This window comes from Nerophis ophidion, linkage group LG20 (genome assembly GCF_033978795.1).
Source record: "Nerophis ophidion isolate RoL-2023_Sa linkage group LG20, RoL_Noph_v1.0, whole genome shotgun sequence".
NCBI lineage: Eukaryota > Metazoa > Chordata > Actinopteri > Syngnathiformes > Syngnathidae > Nerophis > Nerophis ophidion.
The window spans coordinates 38945269-38961643 of record NC_084630.1 but is presented as its reverse complement, the minus strand read 5'-3'; the positions used below and the strand labels follow the sequence as shown (position 1 = coordinate 38961643).

The following is a 16375-nucleotide window of genomic DNA, read 5'->3' as shown; positions in this document are numbered from 1 at the left end:
TGATGTCACTAAGATGACGTATCAAAACAAAACTAAATTAAAGTGCACTTTTTGTACAGAACGCCATTACAATAGTTTAAAACAAATAAAGTGCACTTTTGTGCATGATGTCACACAAGATATTTCAATAACTGTCAAATAAAAATGAGCTGCATAATAGGAAATCCGGTGTATGTCCTTCGCTATGTGGTAGGTTCCTGCGGACGTTATCTCCTTCTGTTCTTGACTATTTGTTTAATACGGTGTTGATGTGGAAATGGTTGCCTCGGCATTTTGTTGGTATGGCACCGGTCGGAGATGTTGACATGCAGAGTTTCAAGCACTCTTCATTCTCTAGCAGGTGACTTTCCAGATGATGCTACACATTAGCAGTAATGCTACTTTTTGTAACAACGCTTTTGCCGCATACTTGACATATTATGGTTGTCAGTTTGTCATCTTCCCGCTTGAAGCCAAACCACCGCCAGACGATGGACCCCCTGCTGTTTTTCTTGGGGTTTAAGTCTTTCTTCATTTGTTACCAGATTCGCACCTTCTTTCTCTCGTATTACCACCGCGCTAGCATCACAGCTAAAGTTACCATGCCGCTACGTATTTAAGAAGGTGCGCTTGTTTTACGTCTCTGTGAGAAGGAGAGACAAGAAAGAGTGAGAAGAGCCTGTAGTACAGGGGTAGGGAACCTACGGCTCTGGAGCCAGATGTGGCTCTTTTGATCAATGCATCTGGCTCTCGGATAAGTCTGAGCTGACGTTGCTTAACACGATAAGTAATGAATACTGTAATTCCACTTGTAATCACAGTGTTAAAAATAACGTTAAAAATATAAAAATGCTCATGCATTTGAATCCATCCATCCTTTTTTCTACCTCACCCGTTCAAGAAGTTGCCTTAAAGGTAAGAAATAATGTATTTATTGTTGGTTAGTGTAGGGCTAGCCCTCTTGGGGGTTCTTCAACAAGGCCCAGGTGGGCCATTTACACACCTGTCGCTGATTTCGAGGCCGGTCCTGGCAACACCCCGCTTCGCTGCAGACCTGCAGGCCACGCCCCCTCCTAAGTTAGCTTCAGAATAACAACGTTATTACAAAGATTAAGAGACCTATTATACTCTAGAAATGTTGGTCTTCATTAAAAATGCACACTTTTAGTTGTGTTCAGTGTTAAAAATATATTATATGGCTCTAGGGACGGCGTGGCGCAGTGGGGAGAGTGGCCGTGCGCAACCCGAGGGTCACTGGTTCAAATCCCACCTAGAACCAACCTCGTCACGTCCGTTGTGTCCTGAGCAAGACACTTCACCCTTGCTCCTGATGGGTGCTGGTTAGCGCCTTGCATGGCAGCTCCCTCCATCAGTGTGTGAATGTGTGTGTGAATGGGTAAATGTGGAAGTAGTGTCAAAGCGCTTTGAGTGCCTTGAAGGTAGAAAAGCGCTATACAAGTACAACCCATTTATCATTTATTTATCTGTTACTTAAATACATTTTAAAATATTTGGCTTCTTGGCTCTCCAAGCCGAAAAGGTTCCCGACCCCTGCTGTAGTGTAATGCCCGCAGCCAAAAGCAACTGCGTGAGAACGTAAAAACCCGAATCGTGATACAGTTTTCAGCCATTTTTGCCCATCCCTAACATCGATACATAATCGCAATCACGATATTTTAAACCAGCCCTTTTCATAATGTTTGCAATGAATTTGGACAGAGATGGCGGGAAATTGGCGGGTCAACAAGCATGTTTGATGTCCAGGCGGGAAAACAGCTCACCTTGTAGACGTTGATGGGAATGTCGATGATGATGTACATGAGGTCCCCCAGGGCCAGGCTGGCGATGAGGGCGTTGGGCCCGTTCCTCATGCACTTCTGCTGGTATATGATCCTGAGCAGGGTGGCGTTGCCCACCAGGCCCACCACAAACACCACAATGGAGATGGCCGTGTTGATGTACTTGAAGTAGTCCTTAATGGAAGTGCTCCCGCGGCACATGGGCGGCGGCGGCGGAAGCGGCTTCCTTTTGACCGTGGCGTTCGCCCAGCCGGGTCCCTGGTTGTGCGCGGCCGGCCCCCAGGCGTCCGTGCTGGCCACGAAGGCTCTGCGCAGGCCGGGAGGCCGCGGGGTGGAGTGGAGGAGCAATCCGCCGTGTTGGCCGTCGTCCTCCGCCGCCGCCACCGCCGCCTTGTTCGCTTGGCACATTCCTCTGGCTGCCACACAGCATGTTAGCACCAACATATGTGCCACCGCCGTGCCCATGTCGGAACGCAGTCCGGGCTTTGATGCCACTCCCAACTTCTCACTGGCGAGGGGAAAGAAACGAGACGGCGAGAGAGAAACGTTAGTTTGTGGGGGGATCAGCAAACAAGCCGACAAGTTGGTTTGGCAACACTCCTGTTCTGCTGGATAGCAGACAGGAAGTTAAACAACTTTGCTCTGATGCATGGGTAGGGAACCTACGGCTCTAGAGCCAGATGTGGCTCTTTTGATGACTGCATCTGGCTCTCGGATAAATCTGAGCTAACACTGCTTAACTTGATAAGTAGTGAATAATTCCACTTGTAAAAATAACGATCAAATAATTAAACATGCTCATGCATTTGAATCCATCCATCCTTTTTTCTACCGCACTTTATTTATTATTTTTTTTAGGGCTTGCCCTCCCGGGGGTTCTTCAGACCACCAAGCACCGACATGAAAGCCTGTTTCAGGGTTACGATATTTTTTTATTTTTCAATAAGTCTCTCAGTTGCTTTCCAGCAATTGTCTTTTTCTCTTTCGTTCTCGCTCGCACTCTGGCTCCAGCTCCAGCCCTGTCTCTCCTCCTGGCTGCTGCTTATAACAGAGTGATTAGATAACAAGGCCCAGGTGGGTTGTCTACGTACCATGTCGCTGATTTCGAGGCCGATCCTGGCAACACCCCGCTTCGCTGCAGGCCCGCAGGCCACGCTCCCTCCACGGTTAGCTTCAGAATATCAATGTTATTACAAAGAATAAGAGACCTATTATACTCTAGTAATGTTGGTCTTACTTAAAAATGCATGCTTTTAGGTGTGTTCAGTGTTGAAAAAATATTATATGGCTCTTACGGAAATACATTTTAAAATATTCGGCTTCTTGGCTCTCTCAGCCAAAAAGGTTCCCGACCCCTGCTCTGATGGATGAGACCACTCTTTCTGTATACCGTATTTCCTTGAATTGATGCCGGGGCGCTAAATAATTTAAAACCTCTTCTCACTCCTGTGCTTACCAAAGGCATGCGGTAAAAGTAAACATACGCTAATTATTTTAAAACCTCTTCTTACTCCGGCACTTACCAAAGGCATGCCGTAAAAATTTGAGTGTGATGTAAGCTTGGACCTTAAATCCTACTAAATAGCTCTTAATCTTCTTCCCTTTATGCAATTTCAAATTACCGGTATTGAAATCAGCCTCCTCCGTTTTGAAAATGATGACAGGTGAAGTGTCACTCATGACATCACGAGTTTGACCCGGCGGTAATACTAAACATGCGCTAATTATTATGCGAAGCCAGTTTGACCCAGCAGTAATTCTAGGCAGGCTCATACTATATACCTGACGGCAATTATTTTTCAAATCACCTGACTTGTATGCTTAGCCATTTTTTTTAACATAATTTTTTTATATACATTTTACAGCTTATATATCTTCTATTATTGAATGTACAAACCCCATTTCCATATGAGTTTGGAAATTGTGTTAGATGTAAATATAAACAGAATACAATGATCATTTTCAACCCATATTTAGTTGAATATGCTACAAAGACAACATATTTGATGTTCAAACTGATTTAAAAAAAATTGTTTTTTTTTTTCAAATAATCATTAACTTTAGAATTTGATGCCAGCAACACGTGACAAAGAAGTTGGGAAAGGTGGCAATAAATACTGATAAAGTTGAGGAATGCTCATCAAACACTTATTTGGAACATCCCACAGGTGTGCAGGCTAATTGGGAACAGGTGGGTGCCATGATTGGGTATAAAAACAGCTTCCCAAAAAATGCTCAGTCTTTCACAAGAAAGGATGGGGCGAGGTACACCCCTTTGTCTACAACTGCGTGAGCAAATAGTTTAAGAACAACGTTTCTCAAAGTGCAATTGCAAGAAATTTAGGGATTTCAACATCTACGCTCAAAATATCATCAAAAGGTTCAGAGAATCTGGAGAAATCACTCCACGTAAGCGGCATGGCCGGAAACCAACATTGAATGACTGTTACCTTCGATTCCTCAGACGGCACTGTATCAAAAACCGACATCAATCTCTAAAGGATATCACCACATGGGCTACGGAACACTTCAGAAAACCACTGTCACTAAATACAGTTTGTCAGTACATCTGTAAGTGCAAGTTAAAGCTCTACTATGCAAAGCGAAAGCCATTTATCAACAACATCCAGAAACGCTGCCGGCTTCTCTGGGCCCAAGATCATCTAAGATGGACTTATGCAAAGTGGAAAAGTGTTCTGTAGTCTGACGAGTCCACATTTCAAATTGTTTTTGGAAATATTCGACATCGTGTCATCCGGACCAAAGGGGAAGCGAGCCATCTAGACTGTTATCGACACAAAGTTGAAAAGCCAGCATCTGTGATGGTATGGGGGTGCATGGGTAACTTACACATCTGTGAAGGCACCATTAATGCTGAAAGGTACATACAAGTTTTGGAACAACATATGCTGCCATCTAAGCGCCGTCTTTTTCACGGACGCCCCTTCTTATTTCAGCAAGACAATGCCAAGCCACATTCAGCGAGTGTTACAACAGCATGGTTTCATAAAAAAAGAGTGCGGGTACTTTCCTGGCCCGCCTGCAGTCTAGACCTGTATCCCATGGAAAATGTGTGGTGCATTATGAAGCGGAAAATACGACAGCGGAGACCCCGGACTGTCGAAGGACTGAAGCTCTACATAAAACAAGAATGGGAAATAATTCCACTTTCAAAGTTTCCTCAGTCCTCAAACGTTTATTGAGTGTTGTTAAAAGAAAAGGTGATGTAACAGAGTGGTGAACATGCCCTTTCCCAACTACTTTGGCACATGTTGCAGCCATGAAATTCTAAGTTAATTATTATTTGCAAAAAAAAAAATAAAGTTTATGAGTTTGAACATCAAATATGTTGTCTTTGTAGCATATTCAACTGAATATGGGTTGAAAAGGATTTGCAAATCATTGTATTCTGTTTATATTTACATCTAACACAATTTCCCAACTCATATGGAAACGGGGTTTGTATTTAGATAAATTGATTCTCGATTTTACAGTAAAAACTTTACATTTACAAAATTTTACTGTAAAATATATATTTTTTATTTACTTTTTCTTTTTGCAATGTTTTACGGTAAATGGAAAAACAGTAGCACTGGTTTTTTGTTGTTGTTTGTTTTTACATAAAATGCTGCGTGCTTAATTGCCAGAATTTTTGTGTACAACATTATATTGTTCATGGAAAAACAGTACAAGTTCTTTTTTTTTTTTTTATCCTGGCAACTTTGCTGCCAGTTTTTTCTACCATAAAAAGAAATTTGCCGTCTTTCCATTTACAATAATACACCGTTAAAAACAACAACCCTACATTTTACACCAAAAACTGGCAGCTCAGTCAACAGAAATTTAATGCATAAAACAGTAGTATTTTTTTTCAATTTACAGTAATATGCTGTAAAGAACAACAAGATTTATTGTCATTTTTATTTATTTGATGGGTAGTTTGCTGTAAAGTTACATATTTTTATTTATTTTTATTGAGACAAAAACATGTTTGGAAAGTGCCCTGCGATGAGGTGGCGACTTGTCCAGGGTGTACCCCGCCTTCCGCCCGATTGTAGCTGAGATAGGCGCCAGCGCCCCCCGCGACCCCAAAAGGGAATAAGCGGTAGAAAATGGATGGATGGATGGATGTTTGGAAAATATGATAATATACTGTAATATTTATTGCAATATTGGATGCTATTAAAGTTGGAAAAAGTATGCAATTTTAAGCAGTAAATACATTTTTTCTGTCAAAATGAAACAAATTCCATTACGTTTAGTGAAAAATATTGACACATTTCCAGGTATTTGCGGGCCGGATAAAATAATGTGGCGGACCACATCTGGCCCCCCGGGCCTTGAGTTTGACACCTCTGGACTAGAAGGTGGAGAACCAGTGTTTACATCTTCTCCAACTAACATTTGCACCTGCACTGATTAGCCCTAGGGCGCTTAAAGTCCGCTGACACGTCATCTTTAAGCAGTGTCATGCGTGACGTGGGTCACACTTGAATTGCTGTTGCGGCATCCGGTGGACACATTTAGTACAGCAGTTGCATTCATTAGTATATTGCAGCTTATTTTTATACTTAGGAAACTCATCTTGCAGGCCGGATTAAACCTGTTTGGTAGGTTTGACACCTCTGCTGTACATGCTTATGCTTTTTGTACGACTTTAATTGTACAAAAATATTTTAAAAATGATGACCGTTCTGTTGGAAAAGGCCTTTATAATGAATAATTAAAAATGTAATGAATAAATACAATAATATAAAACAATATACAGTCGTGGTTAAAAGTGTACATACACTTATAAAGAACATAATGTCAAGGCTGTCTTGAGTTTCCAGTACTTTCTACAACTCGTATTTTCTTAATTGACATCACATGGATAAAGATAAGACCTTCCGGTGGAAAGTTCTGTGGTCAGATGAAACACAAATGGAGCTGTTTGGCCCCAATACCCAGCAATATGTTTGGAGGAGAAAAGGTGAGGCCTTTAATCCCAGGAACACCATTCCTACCGCCAAGCATGGTGGAGGTAGTATTATGCGCCGGGCCTGTTTTGCTGCCAATTGAACTGGTGCTTTAAATGGGTCAATAAAAAAGGAGGATTACCTCCAAATTCATCAGGGCAAGCTAAAATCATCAGCCCGGAGGTTGGGTCTTGGGCGCATTTGGATGTTCCAACAGGACAATGACCCCAAACACACCTCAAAAGTGCTAAAGGAATGGCTAAATCAGGCTAGAATGAAAGTTTTAGAATGGCCTTTTCTAAAGTCCTGACTTAAACGTGTGGACAATGCTGAACAAACAAGTCCATGTCAGAAAACCAACACATTAAGCTGAACTGCACCAATTTTGTGGTGTAAAATTCAAGCAGAAGCTTGTGGATGGCTATCAAAAAAGCGCCTTATTGCAGTGAAACTTGCCAAGTGACGTGTAAGCAAATTTTAACATTGTTGTATGTATACTTTTGACCCAGCACATTTGCTCATATTCTTAGTAGAGCCTTAATAAATTCATAAAAGAACCAAACATCATGAAGGGGTTTTTTCTGTATGTGCTCCAATCACTTTATCACAAAAAAAACAAGAGTTGTAGAAGTTACTGGAAACTTAAGACATCCGTGACATTAAGTGTATGTAAACGTTTGACCGCCACTTTATAGCAAAACTGACAATAAAAATCATCATTACTAAAAAAAAAAACCTAATATGGATTATCCAATCCAATCCACTTTATTTATATAACAGATTTAAACAACATAAATGTTTCCAAAGTGCTGCACAACAATATTAAAAATAGTATTCAAATATCCTCAGCTCCACCAAATAATAAAATCAATAAATAAATACAATTAAAAACGATTTTAAAGGGTAAAATGTACTGCTTGTATATTTCCTGTCTTTTATATTATTACTTTAAACTGTTTTTATATTTAGAAAATCATGTTTATCCTGTACAGCAGTGGTTCTCAACCTTTTTTCAGTGATGTACCCCCCTGCGAACATTTGTTTTAATTCAAGTACCCCCTAATCAGAGCAAAGCATTTTTGGTTGGAAAAAATGAGATAAAGAACTAAAATACAGCACTATGTCATCAGTTTCTGATTTATTAAATTGTATAACCGTGCAAAATATTGCTCATTTGTAGTGGTCTTTCTTGAAGTACAACTAAAAACTTGTTGAAAAATAAGTGATTTAATTATAAATGCAGATTTCTCCACATAGAAGTAGTCATCAACTTAAAGAGCCCTCTTTGGGGATTGTAATAGAGATCCATCTGGATTCATCAACTTACTTCTAAACATTTCTTCACAAAAAAAGAAATCTTTAACATCAATATTTATGGAACATGTCCACAAAAAATCTAGCTGTCAACACTGAATATTGCATTGTTGCATTTCTTTTCACACTTTATGAACTTACATTCATATTTTGTTGAAGTATTATTCAATAAATATATTTATAAAGGATTTTTGATTTGTTGCTATTTTTAAAATATTCAAAAAAAATCTCACGTACCCCTTGGCATACCTTCAAGTACCCCCATTTGAGAACCACTGCTGTAAAGCGTCTTCGAGTGCCTAGAAACCTAGAAAAGCGCTACACCAAATAAAATGTCTTATTATTATTTTTATTATTACAAAACCAATTAAACCATGCTATTTCAAAATCCAATAGTCAAATGGTGGGCATTTCAAAAACAAACATCTAAAATGAAACCGAAACCCGGATGAATCCCCGATGGATCCCCCTTGATATTTTCCTGATGACTCTATTCCTCAACGTTAAAAGCTTCTCTTCCTCTGTAATGCAACACACACACACACACACACACACACACACACACACACACACACTAAAAGAGTAGGTAAAGTTTTAAAAAGCTGTCAGAGTAACGAGTTGAAGCCCTTTGCATCATGTCTTGTAGCCCACAGTGGTTCCTGTTCAAAGTCCCGCCTGTCAGCGAGTACACAAAGAACTATTTAGCAGCCAGCCCTTCAAGTAGCATCACAGTTTAGCATCAGCCAGGCACCGCCGGGACCCCCGTGACAGCACGCAAACTGATCCCGTCCATAAATAATAAATACAGGTTTTTTTTTGTTTAGTTTTTTTTTTTTCCACCTACCGCTTCTCTAAAAAATGTCTGCCTGGCCCCCTCGGAAAGCGTCAGGCAAACTTTCGGCTGAAGCCCCCAGACATCTGTATCACATCACATGAGTAATTAACGCGCTATCAAAGCCCCGCGACCGTATCCCACTTGGTTTGAGGCGAAGGCGGCAGTCTGCTCCGAGGTGCCTTCGCATTATGGCTCACGGTTTCCTGTGGAGACTTTGCAAAGTGTGTGTGTGTGTGTGTGTGTGTGCGTGTGTGTGTGCGTGTGTGTGTGCGTGTGTGTGTGTGTTGTCAGAGCACCAGCGAGGCACTTTGACTGGGTGGGATAGTACGTAAATCTCCACCTCTCTCTGGTAACAGACTGGGCCCCCCTTTGGAAACATCACCCCTCCACACACACACACACACATACACGTCCGAAGCATGTGCACACACGCACTAAAAAAGGGGTGTCGAACGTACGGCAACGAGTCATACAAACCCTGTTTCCATATGAGTTGGGAAATTGTGTTCGATGTAAATATAAACGGAATACAATGATTTGCAAATCCTTTTCAACCCATATTCAGTTGAATATGCTACAAAGACAACATATTTGATGTTCAAACTCATAAAGTTTTTATTTTTTTGCAAATAATAATTAACTCAGAATTTCATGGCTGCAACACGTGCCAAAGTAGTTGGGAAAGGGCATGTTCACCACTGTGTTACATCACCTTTTCTTTTAACAACACTCAATAAACGTTTGGGAACTGAGGAAACTTAATTGTTGAAGCTTTGAAAGTGGAATTCTTTCCCATTCTTGTTTTGTGTAGAGCTTCAGTCCTTCAACAGTTCGGGGTCTTGTTGTCGTATTTTACGCTTCATAATGCACCACACATTTTCCATGGGAGACAGGTCTGGACTGCAGGCGGGCCAGGAAAGTACCCGCACTCTTTTTTTTACGAAGCCACGCTGTTGTAACACGTGCTGAATGTGGCTTGGCATTGTCTTGCTGAAATAAGCAGGGGCGTCCATGAAAAAGACAGCGCTTAAATGGCAGTATATGTTGTTCCAAAACCTGTATGTACCTTTCAGCATTAATGGTGCCTTCACAGATGTGTAAGTTACCCATGCCTTGGGCACTAATGCACCCCCATACCATCACACATACTGGCTTTTCAACTTTGCGTGGATAACAGTCTGGATGGTTCGCTTCCCCTTTGGTCCAGATGACACGATGTCAAATATTTCCAAAAAACAATTTGAAATGTGGACTCGTCAGACCACAGAACACTTTTCCACTTGGCATCAGTCCATCTTAGATGATCTTGGGCCCAGAGAAGCCTGCAGCGTTTCCGGATGTTGTTGATAAATGGCTTTCGTTTTGCATAGTAGAGCTTTAACTTGCACATACAGATGTAGCGACCAACTGTATTTAGTGACAGTGGTTTTCTGGAGTGTTCCTGAGCCTTTGTGGTGATATCCTTTAGAGACTGATGTCGGTTTTTAATACAGTGCCGTCTGAGGGATCGAAAGTCACGGTCATGGTTTCCGGCCATGCTGCTTAAGTGGAGTGATTTCTCCAGATTCTCTGAACCTTTTGATGATATTATGGAGCGTAGATGTTGAAATCCCTAAACCTCGTGCAATTGCACTTTGAGATAGGTTGTTCTTAAACTGTTTGACTATTTGCTCACACAGTTGTGGACAAAGGGGTGTACCTCGCCCCATCCTTTCTTGTGAAAGACTAAGCATTTTTTGGGAAGCTGCTTTTATAGCCAATCATGGCACCCACCTGTTCCCAATTAGCCTGCACACCTGTGGGATGTTCCAAATAAGTGTTTGATGAGCATTCCTCAACTTTATCAGTATTTATTGCCACCTTTCCCAACTTCTTTGTCACGTGTTGCTGGCATCAAATTCTAAAGTTAATGATTATTTGAAAAAAAAAAACAATTTTTTTTAAAATCAGTTTGAACATCAAATATGTTGTCTTTGTAGCATATTCAACTGAATGTGGGTTGAAAAGGAATTGCAAATCATTGTATTCTGTTTATATTATTTATATATTCCGTTTATAAGTGCCCAATAATATGTCATTATTTTAATTCCCCATATATTCCCATTAATTCCCTTACATTCCCATTATTTTCCATTAATTCCCATATATTCCCATGGACGGTGTCCAACTTTGAATAATCCAAATATGGTCAATATTTCCAAACTTCCCGAGTATAACTTCCCGTGGTAAATTTCCGGAAAGTTTCCGGGAAATTTACTGGAAACTTTCCACTCCTTTGCAACCCTATTACTAACACATATGTGCAATTCCATTTCTCAATTTAAAGCACAATTTACATCAATGATTGCACAATACGGTACGATCAATATCAAATATTTGATTTGTAAATGTGACAGTCGTTTGAATAAAAAAATATTCTGAGCTTCTTCACGTAGCTTATAGTTGAAACATTTTTTTTAAGCTGGCTGGGGGTATACAGGAAGTATGAGAATGTGTCACCTGCTGCCTGCTCACTTATTATTTAAGTTGTCAATGTCTTTAAGAAGGGGGACCGGAGGGTGTGTTCCAACTATCGTGGGATCACACTCCTCAGCCTTCCCGGTAAGGTTTATTCAGGTGTACTGGAGAGGAGGCTACGTCGGATAGTCCAACCTCGGATTCAGGAGGAACAGTGTGGTTTTGGTCCTGGTGGTGGAACTGTGGACCAGCTCTATACTCTCGGCAGGGTTCTTGAGGGTGCATGGGAGTTTGCCCAACCAGTCTACATGTGCTTTGTGGACTTGGAGAAGGCATTCGACCGTGTCCCTCGGGAAGTCCTGTGGGGAGTGCTCAGAGAGTATGGGGTATCGGACTGTCTTATTGTGGCGGTCCGATCCCTGTACGATCAGTGCCAGAGCTTGGTCCGCATTGCCGGCAGTAAGTCGAACACATTTCCAGTGAGGGTTGGACTCCGCCAAGGCTGTCCTTTGTCACCGATTCTGTTCATAACTTTTATGGACAGAATTTCTAGGCGCAGTCAAGGCGTTGAGGGGTTCCGGTTTGGTAACCGCAGGATTAGGTCTCTGCTTTTTGCAGATGATGTGGTCCTGATGGCTTCATCTGACCGGGATCTTCAGCTCTCGCTGGATCGGTTCGCAGCCGAGTGTGAAGCGACCGGAATGAGAATCAGCACCTCCAAGTCCGAGTCCATGGTTCTCGCCCGGAAAAGGGTGGAGTGCCATCTCCGGGTTGGGGAGGAGACCCTGCCCCAAGTGGAGGAGTTCAAGTACCTAGGAGTCTTGTTCACGAGTGAGGGAAGAGTGGATGGTGAGATCGACAGGCGGATCGGTGCGGCGTCTTCAGTAATGCGGACGTTGTACCGGTCCGTTGTGGTGAAGAAGGAGCTGAGCCGGAAGGCAAAGCTCTCAATTTACCGGTCGATCTACGTTCCCATCCTCACCTATGGTCATGAGCTTTGGGTCATGACCGAAAGGATAAGATCACGGGTACAAGCGGCCGAAATGAGTTTCCTCCGCCGTGTGGCGGGGCTCTCCCTTAGAGATAGGGTGAGAAGCTCTGCCATCCGGGAGGAACTCAAAGTAAAGCCGCTGCTCCTCCACATCGAGAGGAGCCAGATGAGGTGGTTCGGGCATCTGGTCAGGATGCCACCCGAACGCCTCCCTAGGGAGGTGTTTAGGGCACGTCCAACCGGTAGGAGGCCACGGGGAAGACCCAGGACACGTTGGGAAGACTATGTCTCCCGGCTGGCCTGGGAACGCCTCGGGATCCCCCGGGAAGAGCTAGACGAAGTGGCTGGGGAGAGGGAAGTCTGGGTTTCCCTGCTTAGGCTGTTGCCCCCGCGACCCGACCTCGGATAAGCGGAAGATGATGGATGATGGATGGATGTCCACAAAGTTTAGATACTTGGCAGAGATACATCTGTTCTGCCATCTTCATGTCCGTCCATCTCTGTCGCGTTCTTCGATTTGAATCGCGGAACATTTAAAATGTCGAAGAAGGACAAAAACTGGAATCCCCGACATTCAACTGAAGTTTTGTCAAATTAATGTAAGCAGGGAGTTATAACCCCCTGCTCTAAAAACTGCTGGGTTAAAAACGAAGCTCACTCTTGGACCAACCCAACTCTGCGTTGATTTAACCCAACAAGATGGGTTTCTTCTTTAACCCAGATGCTGGGTCATTTTTACTGCAATGCTGGGTTAATTCTACCAAATAAATTGGTTGTTTTCACGTTTTTTGTAGCTCTGTATTGCAACTTGTAGTTTTCTAGGCTTTCTGACATCATTTTTGGTAGTCCTAAGGTCATAATTATTTGTGATGATGTGTATTTCCGGTCTTGTCATCCTCGTCAGGACAGAAGGGCGACACGGCAGTGCAGCTGTATCAAAAGAGACGTTAGGAAAGCTTTACTGATCCAAAAAGTTGCTTTATTACAAGCAAGCATCATTATCAATCAATTAATCAATGTTTACTTATATAGCCCTAAATCACTAGTGTCTCAAAGGGCTGCACAAACCACAACACAAACCCTGGAGGAGGTCAGGTCAAGAAAATGAGGCACTCCCAACTTGGAGAAGCCAAACCATGAGTTTTTATATTTTTCCTTTCTGTCTCTGGGTGTGTGCCAAGTCAGGAAAGCACACCCTGACCATAAAAGGAGATGTTCCTGTGTAAGTGTCTGGAAAACAACTGCTTTAAGTCATGACTTAAATGAAGTCTCTTCTCAAGGATGGGGCTATCACTTTTGCATTCCAAAGTCCCAATTAGGGCCTCTTTCCTACGAAAAGTGATCCAATCCACCTGCGAATATCAAACAAAGGGGCCTTTATCTTATGTGCTCAAACTGAAATACCGCTATTTAATTAAACTTGTTGGTTTGCTTTCTCCCGGATGAATATAAACATTCACCATATGCAAAACATAATATGAGTTAATTAATTCACTTCAATGACTCCTACGTGATGAAGTCCTGTCCACCGTCTTACTTTAGCAGACTAGTTTTGCTACACTGCATATGCATAGTTTTTTGAACGATCATAAGAAAATTTTATTTTGAACTGCTTTTGCAAGCAGTCACAAATGAACATGAAGTCCTTTTAGCATCGTCTGCATAGACCAGACCTGGGCAAATTAAGGCCCGGGGGTTGCATGTGGCTCGTTAAGATTTTCAATTTGGCCTGTCGGACATTCCCAAATAATTATTTGTAGATATTTAAGATGGAACGTGTAGCTGCCATTATGATGTTTTCTAATGACTGTATGTCTTGAACTATGCAAAGTATTTCAATGGTTGGAATCTGTGCTTTTGCACGATATACTAGTTACCATGGTAATCTAATTAGTTACTATGGTATTCTATTTAGTAGACAAAGTGGCTGGAGAGAGGGAAGTCTAGGCTTCCCTACTTAGGCTGCTGCCCCCGCGACCCGACCTCGGCTAAGCGGAATATGATGGATGGATGGATGGATGGTCTTCTAATTAGTTACTATGGTCATCTAAGTCACAGCAGCTCAGATGAGGCACCAAGCAGTGGGGGTGGGGAGCGTTTCCACAGAGTGTTTCCACAGACGCGGACGGAGATTTATACAACAAAGTTCTTAAGCTTAGTGATAAAACAGATGTATCAGATTGTAGGTGGGTTTGTTTTTTTACCATTCTTGTTTATATTTTGCTGTGTTTGTTGCGTTTCACTTAATTGTAAAATGTGTGGATGGAGAGGGGGTGTGACGTTCAAATGTTGTCAATATTCAGTGTTTTATCCTTCATAGTTAATATTGTAAATCACACATTCTTTATTTTCATGTACATTCTGGGGGTATCATTCCGTAAAGAAAAAAAAAAATCCATTCCGTTTTTTAAGGCGGTCTGTCATAACCGCCTTAAAAAATAAAAAAAAAGGCGGTCTTTTTTTTTTTAAGGCGGTCTGTCATAACCTCCCCTCTGAGCTGCAACCTTATCGTGGTAGACGAGTTTGCGTGTCCCAATGATCCTAGGAGCTATGTTGTCCGGGGGCATAAAGCCCCCTGGTAGGGTCTCCCAAGGCAAACAGGTTCTAGGTGAGGGATCAAACAAAGAGCAGCTCGAAGACCTTTATGAAGAAGAAAAAACATGGACCCAGATTTCCCTCGCCCGGACGCGGGTCACCGGGGCCCCCCTCTGGAGCCAGGCCCGGAGGTGGGGCACGATGGCGAGCGCCTGGTGGCCGGGCCTGTTCCCAACCCGAAGAGGCAACGTGGGTCACCCCTCCAATGGGCTCACCACCCATAGCAGGGGCCATAGAGGTCGGGTGCAATGTGAGCTGGGCGGAAGCCGAAGGCAGGGCACTTGGCGGTCCGATCCTCGGCTACAGAAGGTAGCTCTTGGGACGTGGAACGTCACGTCACTGGGGGGGAAAGGAGCCTGAGCTAGTGCGCGAAGTCGAGAAATTCCGGCTGGATATAGTCGGACTCACTTCGATGCACAGCAAGGGCTCTGGAACCACTTCTCTCGAGAGGGACTGGACCCTCTTCCACTCTGGCGTTGCCGGCAGTGAGAGGCGACGGGCTGGGGTGGCAATTCTTGTTTTTCCCCCCGGCTCAAAGCCTGTACCTTGGAGTTCAACCCGGTGGACGAAAGGGTAGCCTCCCTCCGCCTTCGGGTGGGGGGACGGGTCCTGACTGGTGTTTGTGCTTATGCACCAAACAGCAGTTCAGAGTACCCACCCTTTTTGGGAACACTCGAGGGAGTACTGGAAAGTGCTCCCCCGGGTGATTCCCTTGTCCTACTGGGGGACTTCAACGCTCACGTTGGCAACGACAGTGAAACCTGGAGATCCGTGATTGGGAAGAATGGCCGCCCGGATCTGAACCCGAGTGGTGTTTTGTTATTGGACTTTTCTGCTCGTCACAGTTTGTCCATAACAAACACCATGTTCAAACATAAGGGTGTCCATATGTGCACTTGGCACCAGGACACCCTAGGCCGCAGTTCCATGATCGACTTTGTAGTTGTGTCATCGGATTTGCGGCCTTATGTTTTGGACACTCGGGTGAAGAGAGGGGCGGAGCTTTCTACCGATCACCACCTGGTGGTGAGTTGGCTGCGATGGTGGGGGAGGATGCCGGACAGACCTGGCAGGCCCAAACGCATTGTGAGGGTCTGCTGGGAACGTCTGGCAGAGTCTCCTGTCAGACAAAGTTTCAATTCCCACCTCCGGAAGAACTTTGAACATGTCACGAGGGAGGTGCTGGACATTGAGTCCGAGTGGACCATGTTCCGCACCTCTATTGTCGAGGCGGCAGATCGGAGCTGTGGCCGCAAGGTAGTTGGTGCCTGTGGGGGCGGCAATCCTAAAACCCCTTGGTGGGCACCAGCGGTGAGGGATGCCGTCAAGCTGAAGAAGGAGTCCTATCGGGTCCTTTTGGCTCATAGGACTCCGGAGGCAGTGGACAGGTACCGACAGGCCAAGCGGTGTGCAGCTTCAGCGGTCGCGGAGGCAAAAACTCGGACAT

At 43.5% G+C, this 16375-nt stretch overlaps 1 protein-coding gene across 1 annotated transcript in view; it reads right to left on the bottom strand.

Annotated features, from left to right (window-relative positions):
• The window catches only part of ednraa (endothelin receptor type Aa), a 69351-nt gene extending 60196 nt beyond the window's left edge, over positions 1-9155 (bottom strand). The window contains exons 1-2 of the mRNA XM_061881207.1: positions 8895-9155; positions 1761-2286 (exon numbers count right to left, since the gene is read on the bottom strand). Of these exons, the coding sequence (XP_061737191.1) occupies positions 1761-2243 (483 nt within the window). The 5' untranslated portion in view covers positions 2244-2286; positions 8895-9155. The remainder of the gene's footprint in view (positions 1-1760; positions 2287-8894) is intronic.
• Between the last annotated feature and the right edge of the window lie 7220 nt (positions 9156-16375).